We start from the raw sequence: 22,608 nt of genomic DNA on the forward strand, positions 1-22,608 counted from the left end.
CCCACCAACACATCTGCACAGCCGCAGAGAGGCACAGGTGAATGCAAGTACTGTGGCACACCGCACAGACGGGGGCGAGACCTGTGCCCCGCATTTGGAAAGTCATGTCGCTTGTGTGGCACTGCTAAACACTTTGCCAAAGTATGCATGAAAAGAGGCCAGCAAGCACATCAGTTGAACGCTATGGATGACCCGCCGCTAGGGGACCCGGAGGACAGCGACCGCGATGAGAGGGATGTGTACACGGCTGAGAGCGTGGGGGCTGTGAACACTCAAAGGAAAAAGTGGTTTGTAAACCTGCCATTGCACAGAGGGGTCCAGAGGTGCCAGCTTGACTCTGGAGCCACCTGCAACGTGATGAGCTTGAAAGACAAGATGAGACTGGCGCCTAGAGTGCCTCTTCAGAAACGTCTCACCAGGCTGAGACTCTACAACAGTGAGTGGATGAGCTCAATGGGCGTGTACAGCACACAGTGTGTCATCAGGGGCAAGACGCACAGACTGGACTTTGAGGTTGTGCGCACCAGCCAGAAGCCCTTGCTTTCAGGGGAGACATGCGAGAGACTTGGCTTGATACGCTTCACCATTCCCGAAGAGCTGAATAAAGTGGAGCACTGCAAGACAGGTGAGCTAACCAAAGGCTGTCTCATTAACACTTACAATGACGTGTTCACCAGCCCAGTCGAGTCACTGCCGGGTGATGTTCACTTCGAGTTGGATAGCACTGTGGCCCCTGTCCAGTGCGCACCAAGAAATGTCCCGGTGGCCCTCAAGGCAGCTGTTAAGGCGCAGCTGGACCAATATGAAAAGGATGGACACTTAACCACAGTCACTCAGCCCACAGACTGGATTAGCAATCTGGTCATAGTGAAGAAGCCAGACAAATTGAGGCTTTGCATCGACCCCAAGCCACTTAACCGAGCCCTGAAAAGGTCCCATTACCTCATGCCCACTTTAGATGACGTGCTGTACAAGCTGCCTAAGGCACGTATCTTCACCCTGGTGGATGCGCGCGACGCATTCTTGCAGTGTCGCCTTGATGAGGAGAGCAGCCTGATGACAACGTTCTGGACGCCGTGGGGTAGAAAGCGATGGCTGAAGCTCCCTTTTGGCGTGTCAGTCGCACCAGAGTTGTACCAGAGGAAACAACATGAGCTGCTGGCCGGTTTGAAAGGAATCGAGCCCATAGCCGATGACATCCTCATAGTCGGCTGTGGGGACACGGAGGAGGAGGCTGTTCGCAACCACGACACAAACCTCATTGCTCTGATGGGCAGATGCAGGGAAGTGAAGCTGAGGCTGAGCATAAAAAAGCTACAGTTTCGTGTGAGGGAGGTCCGCTTCCACGGCCACATACTGTCGGTGGAGGGCCTCAAAGCAGATCCCGAGAAGGTCAGGGCAGTCCTGGACATGCCAAACCCCACGGATGCAAAAGGCGTTCAGCGGTGTGTCGGCTTCGTTAACTATTTATCGAGGTTCATGCCCCGCTTGTCAGAGGTGTGTGAACCGCTGAGAAGGTTGCTGGACAAAGGTGTGCTGGGGCACTGGTTGCCCAAACATGATGCTGCTATGAAAGAAATCAAAACGCTAGTCAGGGCGGTGCCAGTACTACGTTACTATGATGTCAGCAAGCCAGTCACCATACAGAGCGACTCCAGTCAGACCGGTTTGGGCTGCTGCCTGCTTCAGGGGGGACAGCCGGTCGTGTTCGCCTCCCGCGCACTGAACCAGACGGAGCAAAACTATGCACAGATTGAGAAGGAGTGCCTGAGCATCGTATTCGCTTGTCAACGCTTCCACTACTACCTATATGGGAGGGGTGATGTGACTGCAGAGACCAACCACCGCCCGCTGGTGTCAATCTTCACTAAGCCCCTTCTCAGTGCACCAAAGCGCCTTCAAAGCATGCTCCTCACACTTCAGAACTACTGCCTCATGGTGATGTACAAGCCAGGCCCTGAAATGTACATCAGTGACACGCTCAGCAGAGCCACCACCCCGCCACAGAGAACGGACACTCAGTACAGACGTGAAATGGTCTGCAGCTTGCAACAGGTGCAGTACAACACGGCAGCCATTCAGCAAGCAGACTATCTAAACATCACCAGCCAACGCCTCGCACATATTCAAAAACACACAGAGGAGGATGTGTGTCTTCAAACACTCAAGTCGGTCGTGCTGGAGGGATGGCCAGAACACAAAGAGGAGAGCCCCATAGCCATCAGAGAATACTGGGCCATCACAGATGAAATAAGCGCACAGGACGGTGTGCTTTTTAGGAGCCAGCGTGTCATCATTCCGAAAGCTATGCGTCCTGAGATGCTGAAACGGATCCACTACAACCACGTGGGGGGCGAGGCTTGTTATAGACAGGCCCGGGATACTCTCTACTGGCCAAATATGCAGGGGGAAATCAAAGACTATGTGCAGCAGTGCTCAGTGTGTAACGAGTATGCACACGAGCAACAAAAAGAGACTATGATGTCACACCCGCTCCCCACACGTCCCTGGCAGCTGGTGAGCATGGACTTGTTCAGCTACGCAAGGCAGGACTTCCTGCTCATGGTGGATCACTATTCAGACTTCTGGGAGATTGATCTACTCCCAGACCTGTCGGCAGAAACGACCATCCGAAGGTGCAAGGCGCAGTTCGCACGGTACGGTATCCCTGACCGGGTCATTTCCGACTGCGGAGGTCAGTTTGATTGTGGAGAGTTTCGGGCGTTTGCGAGGGAGTGGGGCTTCGAACATGTCATGTCCTCCCCGAGACACCCAAAAGCTAACGGCAAAGCAGAGTCTGCAGTGAAGATTGTGAAAGGCCTATGCAGAAAAGCAGACCGGGCCGATGAAGACCCCTGGAAGGCTTTTCTACACTGGAGAAACACGCCCACTGAGGACATGCGCTGCAGCCCAGCACAACGGCTGATGTCACGGAGGCGGAGAACTCTTCTCCCTGTGGCCGACCAGCTACTAGCACCTCAGATCATCACTGGGGTCACAGACAAGCTGAGGGTGAAGCATCAGGCAGCGAAGTTGACATATGACAGAACTGCGAGGGATCTGCCAGAGCTAAACGTCGGCCAGCCTGTCAGGATGAAACCAATCCTGGGTGACAGGACAGGCCGATGGAGGAGAGGTGTATGCCTGCAGCAGGTGGGACCGCGGTCCTATCTCGTCAATGTGGAGGGAACCACGTACCGTCGCAACAGGGTTGATCTCCGACCAGCAGAGGTTGCCCCTCCACAGCCGTCAGCCCACACAGAACGGCCACCGGAGCAGCCTGTGGGCGCGTGTGCAGCTGAAGGGGGCCATGTGGGCGGGGCAGCATGGAGGAAGTCGTCAGCAGCCCTGTAATGTCTCCAAGGTCGTCAGCCCCGAGGTCGCCGCCATCTCCCCCACAGGCTGTGACCACACCAGGGCCGGGCCTTCTCCCGGAGCGGCAGGCAGATTAAGCCTCCAGAAAGACTTGACCTCTAGGTCATACACTGTACTGAGATTTACACACACACGCTCACACGCACACACACACACACACACTGGACTGTGGACATTAAAAAAAAAAAAAAACGAAACAAAAACTGTGATGTTCACTTCTAATGTTCTTATTCAGTGGTCTTGTGGATGTTCTGATGCTACCATTTTGTCGTTATTGTTCTGCAGAGGTTTTGGTTGATATTGACTTGCTGTTCCTTCTTGATGCACTATTTCCATTGCACTATTTAATATTGGGATATGAGCACTAATGTTCTAATGGCTAATACTATCGATTATATTATTTAGTATTGTATTCTACGAAAGGAAGGGAGATGTTGTAGGGTAATGTTATGCAGCCAACAGCTCCCCCTGGGGGCACTGATTGATGTATACTTGCCCTGTGTAACATGCCTCAGTTGCGTTATGGGCACAGCCGGTGAATACATGTTACTAAGCGACACAGCCCGACTCTGTCTGTTATTTATATGCACCTACACTTGCAACACTAGCCTGCAACATAACATCTAGGATTCTGGGTAACGCAGTTCCTAACAAAAGTATATAACAACACATCTTCCCTTCTTTAAAAAATAAAATAAAATAAACAAGTCTGTCCTTAAGGATGAACAGTAGGAAAGATCTTAAAATACAATAAACATAAATAACTTTTTTTTAACATCTCGGATACTTTCAATTAATCTGTCTGGTTTCGTAATAATCCTTCTTGGTCTGCTGCATGTTTCAGCAGATGTTTTGACCTCAGGACCTGCAGCAACTGTTTGCTTTGGTAAACCAGAACAAACCTGTTGATTACTGGCATGTCCCACTGGGTCTTTAGAGGTGTTTTCAGAGGTGTCACTGTTTTGATTTGGTTCTTGTGTTTTGAGCAGACTTCGATGATTGCGTCTGAAGATCTGTCCTACCTCCGTCCTTACAGTGAATGACCGTGGAGCTACTTCCTGAAGATCAGTGGCTTTTGTACTCCATCCATCAGGATCCCCAATCCTGACTATCATTACTAGACAGTGGTGGAAGCTGCTTCGCTGACTTGTCATAAAATGACTTCTGCTTCATTTTTTGTTGCCGTAGCTTTTGTTTCAGTTTTGGATGTTTCTTCTGCTTTGAGTAGCTCGCAGCTTTCGATTCATCAGCAACTCAGCAGGTGACAGTCCACACTCAAGTGCTGATGCTCTGTAGCTGAGTAGAGTGAGATAGGGATCTGACTCGCTGTCCGTAGCTTTCTTCAGGAGCTGTTTGAGAATGTGGACACTTTTTTCAGCTTTTCCATTTGATTGTGCATATAGAGAACTAGATGTCGCGTGCTTGAAGTCATACTGTTCTGCAAATTTCTGCCACTCTGTGCTGGTGAAGGATGGTTCGTTGTCACTCACCACTGTGTGTTTGGTATGCCGTCTCTGGCAAAAATTGATTTTGTGTGTGTTATGACACAGGTTGATGATGTGTTTGACAGCAATGCCATTTCAGGAAAGTTTGAGTAATAGTCAATGACCACTAAAAAGTTTTTTACCTTTGAGATGAAACAAGTCCATTCCTACTTTGTGCCATGATGCTGTTGGCACATCTGCTACTATCATGGGCTCTTTGGTTTGCTTGTTTCTGTGTTCTGACATGTCTCACACCTGCTTATAAGTCTCTCAATGTCTTTATTAATTCCAGGCCAGAAGGCTGTCTCTCTTGCCCCCCTTTTGCACTTCTCAACACTGAGATGACCTTCATGTAGTCTTTGTAGTATGTCCTGTCTCAATTCTTGTGGGATGATGATTCTGATTTGCTTCAGCAACAGTTCATCAACAACACTCAATTCAACTCCGATGTTGTAGAACAGTGGACAGGAACCTGCAGGCCATCCATTTTTATGTTCTCAATGACACGTTGCAGCTCTGTGTCTTTTGCTGTTTCCTCAGCTATTTGTCTGAACTTTGTGTCTGATACAGGAAGTGCAGCAGATACCATGTTCACATGACCTTGAACATCCTCCTCGGTTGTACTCACACTTGTCCCTGTGGGTGCTCGTGAAAGTGCGTTGGCAAGGATCCGGTGCTTTCCTGGCGTGTAGATCAGCTCAAAGTCATATCACTGCATTTTCATCATGAGCCACTGAATTCTTGGTGACATCTCATTCAGGTTCTTTTTGATGATAGCAACTGGTGGACGGTGGTCTGTCTCTACAGTGAAGGTGGGTAGGCCATATGAAGGTGGGTAGGCCATATACAGTGCATCCGGAAAGTATTCACACCCCTTCACTTTCCCCACATTTTGTTATGTTACAGCCTTATTTCAAAATGGATTAAATTCCTTTTTTTCTCTCATCAATCTAAACACAATACCCCATAATGACAAAGTGAAAAAGGTTTTGTAGAAATTTTTGCAAATTCATTAAAAATAAAAAACTGAAATATTGCATGTACATAAGTATTCACACCCTTTGCTATGACACTCAAAATTGAGCTCAGGTTCATCATGTTTCCACTGATCATCCTTGAGATGTTTCTACATCTTGATTGGAGTCCACCCGTAATAAACTCAATTGATTGGACATGATTTGGAAAGGCACACACCTGTCTATATAAGGTCCCACTGTTGACAGTGCATGTCAGAGCAGAAACCAAGCCATGAAGTCAAAGGAATTGTCTGTGGACCTCCGAGACAGGATTGTATTGAGGCACAGATCTAGGGAAGGGTACAAAAAAATTCTACAGCTTTGAAGGTCCCAAAGAGCACAGTGGTCATCATTCGTAAATGGAAGAAGTTTGGATCCACTAGGATTCTTCCTAGAGCTGGCTGCCCAGCCAAACTGAGCAATTGGGGGAGAAGGGCATTGGTCAGGGAGGTGACCAAGAACCCGATGATCACTCTGACAGAGCTCCAGCATTCTTCTGTGGAGATGGGAGAACCTTCCAGAAGGACAACCATCTCTGCAGCACTCCACCAATCAGGCCTTTATGGTAGAGTGGCCAGACGGAAGCCTCTGCTCAGTACAAGGCACATGACACCCTGATTGGAGTTTGCCAGAAAGCACCTAAATGAATCTCATGACAATGAGAAACAAGATTCTCTGGTCTGATGAAACCAAGATTGAACTTTTTGGCCTGAATGCCAAACGCCACGTCTGGACGAAACCAGGCACCTCTCATCACCTTGCTAATACCATCCCTACAGTGAAGCATGGTGGTGGCAGCATCATGCTGTGGGGATGTTTTTCAGCGGCAGGAACTGGGAGACTAGTCAGGATCGAGGGAAAGATGGATGGATAAAAGTACAGAGAGATCCTTGATGAAAACCTGCTCTAGAGCACTCTGGACCTCAGACTGGGGTGAAGGTTTACCTTTCAACATGACAACGACCCTAAGCACACAGCCAAGACAACGAAGGAGTGGCTTCGGGACAAGTCTGTGAATGTACTTGAGTGGTCCAGCCAGAGCCCAGACTTGAATCCCATTGAACATCTCTGGAAAGACCTGAAAATAGCTGTGCAGCGACGCTCCCCATCTAACCTTACAGAGCTCGAGAGGATCTGCAGAGAAGAATGGGAGAAATACCCCAAATATAGGTGTGCCAAGCTTGTAGCTTCATACCCAAGAAGACTTGAGGCTGTAAATGCTGCCAAGGGTGCCTCAACCAATTACTGAGTAAAGGGTGTGAATACTTATGTACATGCAATATTTCAGTTTTTTATTTTTAAAAATTTGCAAAAATTTCTACAAAACCTTTTTTGCTTTGTCATTATGGGGTATTGTATGTAGATTGATGCAAAAAAAATGAATTTAATCCATTTTGGAATAAGGCTGTAACATAACAAAATGTGGGGAAAGTGAAGGGGTGTGAATACTTGATGCACTCTATGTAGCCATGGAGCCTTTCTAGGCCAAACACTAACCCCAGGCATTCTTTTTCTATCTGAGCATATCGTCACTCAGTCTCTGTCATGGACCTGGCTGCATAGGCCACTGGTTTCCAATGCTCACCTTCAGCCTTTAAGAGTACACCCGGATCCGGAGCCCTACCTGGGCTACGACCGACATCCCCTGAAGAGGAGGGAAAAGCTTGTCCATGCGACTGTGACTGAAACGGCTAGCATCAATTCCAGCAGCAGCGTTAACATTGATGAAGACATTGAAGATTGGCCTCGTAAGTCGAACTTTACAGTTATTCCCTGTTTTATACAGCAAAGTAGACAGAAATACTGGAGATATAGTTTTATGTCAATTGTATTGTCAGTACAATACAGTGTTTATTCTCATAGTGTGTAACTTTGGCCTTACTTTTGTGTTTGTCAGACTACTCAGTGGACTACCCCTCGACTGTCTCAGACCAGACCAGCATCTCAAGTTCTGCACCCCCCGCCCCCTGACCCACAGTTGCGCTCAGTCCATACACAGTGGGAGGACCCTATACGACACGATCACAATTACTGCCAGAGAGCCAGCAGAAAAGATATGCAGGATAATATTACTCAGTGTGATGAGATTGGCTACTTTATGCTTCAAAGTGATACAGATGCTTTGGTATAGCCCTAGAAACATGTAACATTCTTGTGCCAACACTAGAGGGATATGCTAGTAATTCATTTACAATGTCTGTGCGAGATCAAGTTCTCATCACACTTGTGAAACTAAATGTGAGACAAACTATGTGATCTGAGCAGACAGTTTCACGTATCACAGAGCATGGCTAGCAAGATAATCTCATGTTGGACTGACAAACTGGAGGAAGTTTTACGACCTCTAATTCCATGGCTTTGAAGAGAAACTATTCAGGCAACCATGCCTGCAGCATTTAAAAATAACTTTCCTAATAAAACATGTATTGTAGACTGCAGTGAGAGCCTTTTACAAAAAACCCTAAACCTTCATTCAAGAGGGTAATCATACAACAATTATTATTCACATAACACTGAAATACCTGGTAGCTATTGCCCCATATGGACTAATCACATTCGTTTCTGTAGCATATGGAGGGCAATGCAGTGACAAATTCATCACATGGACTCAGGAATATTGGACTACTTAATGCCTGGAGATAAGGTCATGGCAGATAGAGGCTTTACCATAAAAGACTTGCTGTTAGAGAGAAAGGTGCTAGTCACCCTTCGCTAAGCCACGCCCCCGAAACGCAGACTGGCCAGTCACAGCGCAGCATAGGACAGACTCCGACACTTTACTGGCGGCGCTCCGTTGACTCCGATGCAAAAGTTTCAGATTTTCTTAATTTTCGAGGTGGTTTTGTGGACTTTTAGCTAGTTACGATTAAACGTTGTACCTGGGGCACTTGTAACAGTGACACTCGTTACCCGGAGAAGTTGGAAGTAGATGTACGTTTTTTTTCCCTTTCCAAAACCAAAATCAAACCCTGAAAAGTGTAGGCAGTGGATAAAGCTATGTGGACGTCCTCAAATCCAGTTGAACCCCTCAAAGATCAACAAGCACAGCTTTGTCTGCTCCAAGGTAAGTAATTACTTTTATTCAATCAATCAATCAAGTTGCATTTTATACAGAGCTTTTCTAGCAGCCACTCAAAGCGCTTTACATTTCTTTTAAATTTCTTTTTGATTTTCCCCTTTTTCTCTCAATTTAGTGGCCAATTGCTCCCTATTCTTGTTCAAACGCCCACCCTCGTACTGTATACGTTCGCCAACTGCGTCTCTCCGGCCGGCAGTCTCGAAGGGGACGCCTCGCCCCTTTCGTGACAAGGCGACCCCAAGCCGAATCACTGCTTTTTCCGACACACACAGACGTATTCATGTGACGAACAGCCGACTCCGCCCCCCTACCGAAGACAGCGTTGCCAATTATTGCTGCTTCATCGAATCCGGCCATAGCCGGGTCTGATGAGACCGAGACGCGAACCCAGGTCCTCAGAGGGCAACTACATCCACACAAAGCCCATGCTTAGACCGCTACACCACCGCGGACTATTAAGCATTTAACATTTCTGGTCAAATCCCAATTTCAGACACCTGTTACAAGCCGTTTTCTGTACAATCGCTACCTATTTCGTATGCGTAAGGCCACCCGAAATGTGATTTACAACAATTAACTTATTCACACGTGTATTACAAAAAGATTTGACATGGGCCGTTTGAGACTATTGACATTAAGCAGACCAGTGACCGACCTTAGTCGGTATGCAGATAATGGATCGTCGACAGCAGTGGAATGGTCACCAGAAACTACAAAGTTATTTTCCTGCAGCTAACGTTACCATTTCCATTATTACCACGTGGGAATGAATCAGAGCCTCTGAATAGCACACAGGCTTTGCACATAACACGGCCGAATGGGTTTCCATGTTAACTGTTCGATTAGATTTAAACATTTCAGCGCATGCCAGGCTAACCACATGCATAAAAATCGGTTGTCACTCAACAAGTCAAACAGACTGACGAATGGATGACGTTGCTGACTAGTGAGCCACTATTGCAGCAGTGTTGTCAACCAGCACTTGCTACCATCAACGTTACCGTTGGCCTAACATGATATTTAACATCCTGTGACTTTACAACTATATCATTCATAACTACTTCATTTATTAACTGTAAAATAATGTTAAAGTTTGACGGACTTAGCAACAGTAACTAAGGGGGGCGGGCCTTAGCGAAGGGTCAATTGGTAATGCCTTCTTTTACAAAGAAACGTGGACAGCTCACAGGAACAGGTGACAAGCACTAGACAATTTGCACATATGAGAATTCATGTTGAAAGAGCAATCCGGCGTTTGAAAGTTTACAAAATACTGTCACAGGTTGTCCTTATTACCATGGCTCCTAAAATAGACAAGATTCTAAGAGTATGCGCTGCTCTTGTCAATTTAAGGGAGGATCTCATTCGTTATTCAAACTAATTTAGCATGTGATCATCATGAGTTGACCATATTTGCAGGACCATCAAATGAAATGGTGCCGTAATGGCTTAAACATTGATTGGTACAAAACATGTAGAAAGAGAGAGATGGATATTATGTGAACATTTGTTGTGTTGCACAGAATGTGACTACTTGTACATTTCATTCACATAATATAAACTATATACATTTAGTGCCATCAGCAATTAAATCCTGTCACATATAATGTAGAGCTGCCCTACTTTAATGTTTATGTAACCCGCACTTTGCGTTCGGCCGTCGTCTCCCTACACGCCCTGGGACTCTGGGTTGTGTTTGTTGTAGTATGATGTTTGCGTGGAAAAGGAAAGAGGCGGAGGCTTGGGATCGTGGCTGAGACCTGGACACTTTACTGGCACTCGCTTACACTTCACCTCTCATCAATCAGCTGGCCGCTGGCCTCATCATACTCACAGCTTCCGGCAGAAGAAACAAAAAAAACCATGTGATCAACGTAGCCTTTTGCCCGGGACAAGACTTAGGGGCACGGTGTTGCAAAAGGGACAAACATCGCCATTTGCGGCATTCCCAGGGGAACATACAGCGTAACAGTGCCACCCTGTGGCGGATTTACATTACTACCTTACATCTACATTGAATTTGTTTAAACTCTAACATCTTGTCTTGTTTGGAACATTACCTTGAAAGATGGCGAAAAATATGTAACCACTTGTATCATTTGCTGTCATCAACTTTTTAAAATATGGCATGCAGGTATGTGAATGTTTTTACTTTTTATATGCAGTAAAATATACTGTTGGAGTCATGTTGTGTGTCTTTTCATTCTTACAACAACTGTGCCAGCATCCAATCAGATATGTCATTCTGATCCTCTTAATGTATGGCACATACTCACATCCGGCTTCCCACCCGCAGACACATCCAATTTTGTCTGTAGGGACGCCCGACCAAGCCTGTGGTAACGCGGGGATTCGAACCGCCGATCCCCGTGTTGGTAAGCAACGGAATAGACCGCCACGCTGCCCGGATGCCCGCTGTTTTTTTTTTAACATGACTTTAAATATTTTGTTACTGTGCAGGTAATTATATGCCCCTGTGCTTTTGTAATTACGTAATTCTTCGCCATCGACACCTTCAGAAAAGAAAGGTAATTAACAATATCGATGTAGCTAACATCGGGCCATTGTCTCATGTCATCTACCCACTTTTTTTTGTCCATTTGTACATCATCCATGGCTAAACCCGGGCTTTTAAAGCGTCACTGGTAGCTACGCAAATGTAAAAAGTGTTCAACCGGAAGAGCAAAACCGGCTTCCGCTATGAATCATGGGTAAACTCGCGAAGTCAGGAAAAGGGTTGTTATTCGTTTGTCGCAGCGACGAGGATCGTCTAGTCATCCTGTGATGGATGACTGATGACTTGCGCAATGATTAAAGTGAGGAAGAGTTGCGCATCATCAACCCCACTCTCTCGTCCGAGACCACCTACTACCAGTGGCAAGACTAGGAAGACGACTGGCAATGGAGACGGATGCAGATTTTTCCTCAGGATTTCTTCCCGAAGCCTTTCCCGTAGACGAGTATACCCGCAAGGCACCGGAGGTTTTAAATCGGAGTTTGCCTTATCCTAGATCAAATCAAAATCAAATCAATTTTATTTGTATAGCCCAATATCACAAATTACAAATTTGCCTCAGTGGGCTTAACAGCAACACAATATCCTGTCCTTAGACCTTCTCATCGGATAAGGAACAACTCCCTAAAAAAAAAACCTTTAACAGGGAGAAGAAATAGGAAGAAACCTCAGGGAGAGCAACAGAGGAGGGATCTCTCCCCCAAGACGGACAGCGTGCAATGGATGTTGTGTTCACGCAATTTACATAATACAACATTGAAAGAGGATAACAGAATTATAATGGACATAAAATGTATGAAGAACATGATGCCAAGCAGTGTCCACATGCCAACGGAACAGTCCAGGACCCAAGCCACGCGACCAGCATCATCAGTTAAAATAAATTCAAAATAAAAAAAAAACAACTTATGTGAGGAGAGGAAGGGCAGGCAGCATCCAAATGGCGACCACCATCACCACAGAGACCTGGGAGGAGAATCGACAGCACGTGCACGCAAGAGAGACTCACATGACACCATTCAAACACAGAAAGAGAAAGGAGAAGACATCATTCAGAGAGAGAGAAAAGACATGTTAGAGAAGAGAAGTTTACAGTAGTCATTAGTCATAATTAAGTCATCAACTAGTCATAATCTATACTCTGTAATCTATACTCGATAATCTCGTCGGCAGAACAGTGGTTGGTGAACTGATGAACTGCCCGAAAGGCTAACGAGCTTCATCTACCCGGGTTTGAAATCAGAGTTGCTTTCTCCTAGATTGGCTGCCAACCAAGGTTAACGAGCCAGGAAAAAGGTAGATAGTTATAGGAAAAGTATTCTGACGTGGTCAAATAATGGAAATCTCAGGCAGCCTTTCAGAGATAAAAGCAAGTTTTTAATGACTGTAAGCCAAACCCGTCATTACAGATACAAGTTCGTATTTGTCTCAGCTTGTTTTCTTTTCTTGGCCACAGAAGCGAACTTATGTATTTGCCTACTCTTTACACTCATGGTGGGAAATAGCATGCTGTCTAATACAACTTCTCTCATAACGTCCCCATTACTTTCCACCACATCCCCGCTATCTGTAACAGATATGCCCGTTTTTAACATGTTCAATATCCCACAACATAACCAAAAGATTGACACTTCAGTTGCATCGTGGGTAATATGCAAATGAACCCCCTGACTTCGAGCAGGAACACTCCAGTAGAATTCTCCACAGTATTGACAGGAAATAAACACATGAGGGTGCACTAACTTTTTAACTGACCATTTATTTTGATTTATATAAACATCTATTTGATATTAAAGCATAGTAACTTTATTCAGTCATATTCAAAGATCCTGATGTGGTAGCAAATAATTACATTACACAGGCCTCGGGTGTGCTATGACTTTGTAAGACTTTATTTTGAAGACTACCCTTGCAATTCCTCTCACGTCGGGCAGAGAAGCCTCTGTCGGAGGAAGGATGAATTCAAAATCTCTCAGCAAGTAGGCAGTGAACAGGAAGAGCTCCATTTTGGCAACGGATTCCCCCAGGCACAGTCGGGCCCCCCCTCCGAAAGGTAGAAGAGCACGGGTTAAGCCAGCGCCATCACCCAGAAAGCGCTCTGAAACAAAGAGCGCCTGCTGTCAGTTTTACTTGAAATTCCGCAGAGTCGAGTGAAAGGACGGTCCAGTACTGTGGGTACCTGGTTTGAAGTGGTAGGGGTCAGTCCAAACTGCACGATCGTGGTGTGCTCCAAAAAGATTGGGAATGATGACAGTGTCTTTAGGGATGAAATAACCTGCAATGCTGAAGCGGCATTACAATTCACAGCGAGAAAATATTGTGTTAATATCACTATAAGCAGTGTGTAATGGAGGTGGCAACAGAAATATTTTTTTCTTTATCGACCAGCCTCAGTCATTGAAAGGTGGGCGATCAAACTGTTTTGTTTCAAGTTCAAATAAAGTAATCGGCTCTGTGCATAACTGTAGTCCACTGACTTCCGGTGTCTACTTCAGCGGTCATACCAGTTTCATGTTTGTTGGCCTGTATTATTGGCAATGGCATATTTTTCACGATGCCTGCAGGATTTACCATGGATAAATGTCAACGACGTGCACAGAATTGTTGACAAACTTGCACCTGCACGTACCAGCAAAACGGGTGAAAAGTTTTAAGTTGTCCATAATAAGTTAGTCACAATTATGATGGACGGACGGACGGACGGAATTGTGGGCTTAACTTTATGTGCAACTTGAAACTTTTCACCCGTCTGTTGGTAGGTGCAGGTGAAAGTTTGTCGACAACTCTGTGCATGTCGCTGACATTTATCCATGGTATATCTTGCAGGCATCGCGAAAAATATCCCATTGTTAATAGCGCGCACTGTAACAATAGGAACTATTGTTAGGAACCATTGTTTAGTTCCTTGTTTACACAGGGGTCGTTTAGGTTGTTGCACCTGGAATAACGGACCGAGCATGATGCATAACCTTACGTGCCGAAGTTATTATTAAAGTTTATAGCCCCGTGGGGTTGAAACGAGTTGTAACGTCTCATTAGTAGAAGGTAACAACACACTTTAACATGGTGGCAGCGGCGGACGACTCGGTTTGAAGTTTGGTGCGGAAAAGTTTCTAGGAGCGGGAGAGCGGTTAGTGTTTCTAAGCAACGTTCAGTATATGTTAGCATTAGCTGCTAGCGTGAGACTGCCGTGTGACATGGATGGGCTTAAACCACCGCAAACGTTATGTCTGGACTCAAGCAACCTTTCGAGGACATGGAAGACCTGGAGGGACGAGTTTGCTCTGTATGTGGATTTAGCCATGGCTGACGCCGATGACAAACAGAAGGTGAAACTGTTCAGCTATCTTGTCGGGGAGAGCGGCAGGGAACTTATGGACACGTTACTGGGCGACACACCGAAGGATGCATGGACGTTAGATGACGTTATCAAGAAGTTTGATGATCACTGCGACCCCAGCGTTAACGAGACTGTGGAACGTTATCGTTTTTTTACAAAAAAACAGGGCACCAGTGAAAATATAGACCATTATGTCATGGAACTGAGAGTGTTGGCAAGAACATGCAACTTTGGGACAGTGAGAGACTCGCTCATTCGGGATCGGATTGTGTGTGGAGGTAACAACACAATCGTAAGAGAAAGACTGCTCCGAGAGAAAAACTTGACACTGGACACATGTTTGCAGCTGTGCAGAGCCGCTGAGCTCTCAAAGGACAATGTGAAAACCATCTCGGGATCGATGGTGGAAGAGGTACATGCAGTGCAAGGAGCACAGTATCGGAAACAGACGAGCAACACTGTGGAGTGCAGATATTGTGGAAAAACGCATGAGAAAAGTAAACAAAAGTGCCCAGCGTTTGGGAAGAAGTGCACAAAGTGTGGAAGAGAGAACCACTTTGCAGCAAAATGCAGAGTAAAACCGGAACTAAGGAAAAAGAAATATGTGAGTAAAATAACAACTGAATCTGAGAGTGATGAATATGAAGATATTATCACCTGTGTAAAAGAAACTGAGAAAATGAAGAAAACTCAGCTTCTCTATGCTGGCATGCTTCTAGGCAAGGACATGATCAAATTCCAAATAGACTGTGGTGCCAGTTGCAATATCATCCCAATTAACCTGCTGAATCCAGATGCCAAATTAGAACACACGAAGAGTGTACTAGTAATGTACAATAAAACCACTGGGAAAATGTAAAGTGAAAATAAGAAACCCGAGAAACAACAAGCTATATCGCTTAGAGTTCCAGGTGGTGAATGCAGCTGGTACAGTGCCTCTGCTGGGTAGGAGAGCCAGTGAGGCCATGAAATTGATAAAAGTGCAATATGAAAACAGAAACAACAACAGGACAGTGGATAATGGGACAAATTAAAGATGAGTATGCTGATGTGTTCATTGGCGATGGCTGCCTCGAGGGAAAATACAAAATAGAGGTGGACAGCACAGTGAAACCAGTACAGCTGCCAAAGAGGCGGGTCCCAGTCGCCATGATGAAACCACTGAAGGACGAGCTACAGTACCTACAGCAAAGAGGGATCATAACACCTGTGGAATGCAGTACAGATTGGATCAGTGCAATGGTGGTGGTACAGAAACCAAGTGGGAAACCAAGAGTGTGTATCGATCCCAAGCCTTTGAACAAAGCTCTAAAGCGCAGTCACTTCCCACTGCCAACCACTGAGGACATTTTACCGGACTTGTCAAAAGCAAAAGTGTTCACAGTGTGTGATGTCAAGAGTGGATTCTGGCATGTGCAGCTGGAGGAGGAGTCCAGCTATTTAACAACGTTTGCCACTCCATTCGGACGTTACAGGTGGCTGAGGATGCCAATGGGGATAAGTCCGGCCCCAGAAATCTTTCAGAGAAAGCTCACACAAGCGCTGGATGGTGTACCGGGCTTGTACATTATAGCTGACGATGTACTGATCACAGGCCAAGGGGAAACACAGGAGGAAGCTGAGCGTGACCATGATGGAAAACTGAGACTGTTTCTTGAAAGATGCAGACAAAAGAACATCAAGCTGAACAAAGACAAATTCAAGCTGAGACAAAAGGAGACCACATACATTGGACACCGCCTGACGGCTGATGGACTCAGGGCGGATCCAGAGAAAGTGCTTGCCGTTGAGAAGATGCCGGCACCGACTGATGTGAAAGGAGTGCAAAGGCTGCTAGGTATGGTAAATTATCTAGCCAAGTTTTGCCCCCACCTCTCAGACCAGTGCATAGTGTTGAGAGATTTGACACACAAAAACAGGGAGTGGAACTGGACAGCACAGCATGAGGAGGCTTTCCTCAAATTGAAAGAGACTATAGCAAAGGTCCCAGTACTGAAATATTACAACCCAGATGAGGAACTCACAGTGCAGTGTGACGCTTCAGACACAGGTTTAGGCGCAGCGCTCATGCAGATGGGTAAGCCAATAGCATTTGCAAGCAGAGCACTCACTCAAACAGAGCGTGGGTATGCACAAATAGAAAAGGAGTTCTTAGCAATGGTTTTTTAGTATGGAAAGATTTCACCAGTACACATACGGCCGAAAAGTGACGGTGCAAAGTGATCACAAACCGTTGGAAACAATAGTGAGAAAACCTCTATTAAGTGCACCCAAAAGGCTGCAGGGAATGATGCTGCGCATACAAAAGTATGATCTAGATGTAGTATATGTGCCAGGTAGAGACATGCTGCTAGCAGACACTCTGAGCAGAGCTTATCTTCCTGAGAGTGCACCGGATGCAGAACTAGAGACTGTCAACATGGCACAACACTTACCTATCGCAGCAGACAGGCTACATGATATACGATCTGCCACAAAAGAGGATGAAACACTGCAGCTTCTCATCAAAATGATGCAGCAAGGATGGCCTGACGATAAGTCAAAAACACCAAGGGAAATCAAGCCCTACTTCTCATTCCAAGAGGAGTTAAGCCACCAAGATGGAATAGTGTTCAGGAGTGAGCGCGCTGTCATCCCTGATGCATTGAGGAAAGACATCACTTGCCGCCTACACGCATCACATCTGGGTGTGGAAGGATGCCTACGGAGGGCTAGGGAGTGTGTCTATTGGCAGGGCATGAACGACCAAATAAAATCATATATAGCAAAGTGTGACATCTGCAGATCAATGGACATTAAACAACAAAAAGAAACACTAATGTCACATGATGTGCCAAGCAGGCCGTGGGCAAAGGTGGGCACGGATCTGTTCATGTTTGAAAACAAAGACTACCTCATAATTGTTGATTTTTTTCTCAAATTTTTGGGAAATGGATTACCTGGCAGATACCAAGTCAACCACAGTGATACGGAAGCTGAAAGCTCATTTTGCCCGCCAAGGTATCCCAGATATTGTAATCTCGGACAATGGCCCACAGTATTCGTCACAAGAATTCCAGAAGTTCAGTCAACTGTGGGGATTTCAACATAAAACCTCATCACCAGGTTACCCGCAAAGCAACGGCAAAGCTGAGTCAGCTGTTAAGACAGCAAAAAGACTCTTGCTCAAAGCCAAGGCTGCTGGACGGGATCCTTATCTCGCCCTTCTGGACCACCGCAACACACCATCACAGGGTACTGATACCACACCAGCACAGCGGCTGCTCAGTCGCCGTACCAAAACACTACTGCCAACCAAGGCAAGCCTGTTACAGCCGAAAGTTGTGCAGGTGAAACAGGATTTACAAAATAACCAACAACGGCAGAGGGCATACTATGACAGGTCGGCTAAAGACTTGGACACGCTTGCCCCAGGTGAATGTGTGAGAGTTCAGCCTCTCGCACCCCACACTGGCTGGAGAGTGGGCAAGGTGCTGAGGCCGGTCGATAGGAGATCCTATGAGGTCCAGCTGCACACGGGTGGTGTCATCAGGAGAAATCGCAGACACCTCAGGCATGCACCAGGGGCAATCTTCACTGACACTATGGACATGGAGATCAGCAGCCCCAGTCAGCCAGAGAGTGTTGAACCCGGACATTCAGAGAGTGTTCCTTCTCACAGTGTCTTAGCAGGAAACAAAACCAAGGACACTGGTGACAGGGCCAACCCTGTTACCACCAGATCAGGCCGCTCTGTTGTGCAGCCGCAGCGATACAAAGACTTTGTGACCTCACATAGATGAATGGATCTGTAGCACTAATGGACTTTGGGGGGGGGGGGGCATGAATGAAAAAGAAAAAAAAGTGAATCACAAATGTTGTGCAAATGTATTAAAGGTTCTAAAAAAAAAGAAGAAACTGAAAAGAGAAAGGATGTAAAAATAGGAACTATTGTTAGGAACCATTGTTTAGTTCCTTGTTTACACAGGGGTCGTTTAGGTTGTTGCACCTGGAATAACGGACCGAGCATGATGCATAACCTTACGTGCCGAAGTTATTATTAAAGTTTATAGCCCCGTGGGGTTGAAACGAGTTGTAACGTCTCATTAGTAGAAGGTAACAACTAGGCCTGTCAGATAGCATTTGAAATTCGAATGTACATTCGAATTATGGTAATAATATTCGAATTTGAATATGAAAATATGAAATTCGATTTTTTTGTAATATATTTTTTTAATATATTTTTCCCCCTTATTAATATTATTATTATTAATGCACACACGTTTAAATGGAAATAAATGATGGTTTCGTGAAACGTATTTTATGAAAATAAGCATAGCCTACATCCGTAGTAAAACCGGAAATTAAAAAGCTCTTGTCAGTTCCCACGCCGAGCGGGCGGGCTCATAGAACACAGGAAATGGCGGAATCCGAGAAGAACGTTGGCTGTGACCCAAGCGCTAGCACTAGCACTAGCACATCTCCTGCGAGAGTCATTCATACTCCACAACATCTGAGAAGTTACGTATGGAAATTCTTTGGGTTTTGGGCTGTTAATGGGAAAATCGAAGAGAGAATATATCCACACCTCGGGAAGATGGCTCAGAGATACCTCGCCGTGCCAGGGACATCCGTGCGCTCTGAGCGTGTCTTTTCTTATGCGGGAAACATGGTCACCAAAAAAAGGAGCGCTCTCGAGTCTGAACACGTGGACGCTTTGGTTTTTCTCGCAAACCACTATTAGCACAACTTCTTATACTACTACAGTGAGTAGGACTCTTGATTTTATTTTTTTAAGCCCCGTGGGTCATGGATAATTTACTATGCCTATGTTACTTACGGTAAATTCGTTAACACCATCTGGCCTTTTCCTAGTCAGATTTATTTTACCTGTATGTTACTTAGAGTAGGCCCTAGTTAACATCATCTGGCCTTTTCCTAGTCAGATTTATTTTATGTTTAGGGGTGCTCAACAACAGTTTTTGGACTAATATGTGCGGACAATGTGCTGGAGTTGTATGTTGTCATAAATATGCTGTTAATAAAAACACGGGCTACAATAGACTTACTCTCTCTGTATTGGTTTTTGGGGGGTGATATGCAAATTCAAGGTATTCGAATGCCATTCGAACCTCAGTGTGTAATATTCGTTATTCGTTCGAGGCCTATTTTTGGCATTCGTTCACAGCTCTAGTAACAACGCACTTTAACACGCACCAACAACAGGAAACTAGTATGACCGCTGCAGTACAATCCGGAAGTCGGTGGACTACAGTTATGCACAGAGTCGATTGTTTAAAGCGTAACTAAACCGTGGAGCATCTTAGTAATGTTGCTGACAGCTACAGGTTAAAAACCACGTAAAGTTTAAAAACATGCCTGGCTGGTCAAGGTACTGTATTATGTTAGCGCAGCAGGATAAACACAGCTGCAGATAATATTGTAGCGACCGGGGGAGGCGGTTGCTCCCGACTGTCGGCGGCTTCGCGCTGGGGGAGCGCAGGGGCTCATGGGTCATGGGGTTGTGCTTGTTAGTTAAAATTGTGTTCATATTGTGGTTATTTTTGTGTTGTTTGTTTGGGGATGCGACTCGGACTAAGTAGAAGACCATTTACTGACTGACTGACTGTAGGACCGTGGCTCTGACTGGTGTTGCCAGTTGTAACGGGGGGGGGGGGGTCATCGTTGTGTGTAGTCAGTACTGGTCTGTTCTGGCCGGTGTGAAAATAAAAGAGCACTCCCGGAGTCGTGCGGTGTATGGGACACGGGAGATTTCATTAAAACGAGATTTCTGCCTCTCGACTCATTCTTCCACGTCGGCTCGCCACATTGTCAGAAGTGGGATTGAACTAAAGAATGGAGGCGGTCCAGCGCCTAGAGCGGGCCATCCAGCAGGCCCATTGGCGCTTGGAAAACTTGGTGTGGCGAAAGAGGGAGTCTGCCAGAGATGGAATTTTTCCAGCCCATCCTGATGGCTCCAGTGCCCAGCGGCTCCACCACCCCCTAGAGGCTAGGAAGGCCAAGACAGGGGAACTCTTGCTCCCCGCCGCGACCGACCGCCCCCTAGCGTCTGGGAGAGATGCTGCGCATAGAACACCAGCCAAGCTGCCCAAGTACAACGGGATGACACAACTAGAGCCGTACTTCTCGCAAGTCCTATTAGCGGCATGGCAACGGATGGAGCAACGAGGAAGCTGCCACCCATCTGGCTCTGGCGTTGGAGGGAAAGGCTTTGCAGGTGCTCCTCAACCGAGCCCCAATGGAGCAGCGGGAAATCCAGGCCCTGACCATGGCACTGGCGAGGCGATTCGGGCAACGACTCTTCACTGACCAGAGCAGGGAGCAGCTAGCCAGCCACCGTTGCCAAGAGGGAGAAAGACTGGGTACCTTCGCCACAGATGTGCCGCTACATGCCCAACATGGTTACTCGTAGTCCAATGCAGCTACTCAGGAGGAGCTGGCCCTCCATGCTTTTCTGCGCAGGCTCACACTGGAGTGGTTGCGCCAGCATGTTTGCCTCACCATGCTCCAGTCCCTTAGCGAGGCTCTCAATGAAGCTGAATGGGCTGAGGTGATACTCTCCACGCAGCTTACCAAGAAGAAGGCCCCCGCTTTTCGACAACATGTCAGGTTGGCTGACAATGAGGAAGTGGTAGAGGACGTCTACCATGTTCGGCTTCAACCACAACAGTCTCGGTGATGGCCTCCAACATCCAGGCGACGTCCATCCCAGCCGAATGACTATCGTTACCTGTGTGACGAGTCTGGTCACATAGCCACAACTGCCCTGCACTAGCACCAAAAGCCAGAGTCGCATGGCCAGTGGGGAAATGACGACAGGGTGGCTTAGTGAGGGGACTGCCACTCTAGTCTCCAGCACCCCTTTAAGGCCGATGCACGCTGGTTGGCCGCCTAGGTCACACCAAAGGATTGTGTCTGGACTGCCAACTTGGCGGTCGATCCTGCCGGGCCCTGGTAGACACGGGGGTCTGCCATTTCCCTGGTGTGACTTGGCATCCTCCTGGGCACCACTGACCCCCTCTCAGTGGCGTGGTCACCAACCAACACCCAGCTGATGACGGTGACAGGAGAGAAGGCTGGCATGAGAGGGAGAAGGTCACTACGAGTCCAGGCTGGAGACCAGGAGCTGACACAACGAGTTCTGGCTCGCCAACATCCGGGACCTATGCATCATTGGCCTGGACCTGCTGACCCGCTGTGGAGCCTGTGTTAACATGTCGGAGGCAACTGTCATCCTTGGCACAAAAGCCGTGGTGTTCCGCTCCGGCCAGAGGAGGAGCAGGTTCAGGGACCGGCGAGTCACCGCTCAGCAGGCTCAGAGCCCTGGTGCGGAATTGGCGTGCTGCTGCTGACAGCGGCAGGAGAGGTGAGGCCAGATGATGCAGCCATCCAGACCTCCAGCAATGAGGAGAGGTTGTTCCTGTTGACCAAGCAGCAACTGAGGCAGCAGCAGGAAGCAGACGTGGCCCTTGTGCTGGTGAGGGGCTGGCTGGAGATGGGGTGGTGCACCAAGTGGACAGAGGTGTCAGCGCTGGGGCCCGAGGTAAAGGCCTACCACTCTCAATGGGGAAACTTTGAGCTCCATGACAGGTTGGAGTAGTGGAGGTGGCAAGTTCCCGGACGAGGGAGCGGCCGCCTGCAGCTATTGGTGCCCATGTGCAGCGTCCCGAGTTTCTCCAGATGGTCCATGGCTCGGTGGGGGTGGGGCACTACGGGAAAGGCAAGACCCTCCACCGCCTCCATGGGCTGGCCTGGCTGTCGGCAAGACATGGAGCTGCACGTGCACTGCTGCGACTACT

General features: G+C 47.0%; 1 protein-coding gene across 1 annotated transcript in view; it reads right to left on the reverse strand.

The window, feature by feature from the left end:
- Nucleotides 1–13,322: 13,322 nt before the first annotated feature.
- Nucleotides 13,323–22,608, reverse strand: part of LOC130118338 (steroid 21-hydroxylase) — a 37,155-nt gene continuing 27,869 nt past the window's right edge. Inside the window, exons 11-12 of the mRNA XM_056286756.1 lie at nucleotides 13,649–13,752; nucleotides 13,323–13,567 (exon numbers count right to left, since the gene is read on the reverse strand). Of these exons, the coding sequence (XP_056142731.1) occupies nucleotides 13,323–13,567; nucleotides 13,649–13,752 (349 nt within the window). The remainder of the gene's footprint in view (nucleotides 13,568–13,648; nucleotides 13,753–22,608) is intronic.

This window comes from Lampris incognitus, chromosome 9, assembly GCF_029633865.1.
Source record: "Lampris incognitus isolate fLamInc1 chromosome 9, fLamInc1.hap2, whole genome shotgun sequence".
Lineage (NCBI taxonomy): Eukaryota > Metazoa > Chordata > Actinopteri > Lampriformes > Lampridae > Lampris > Lampris incognitus.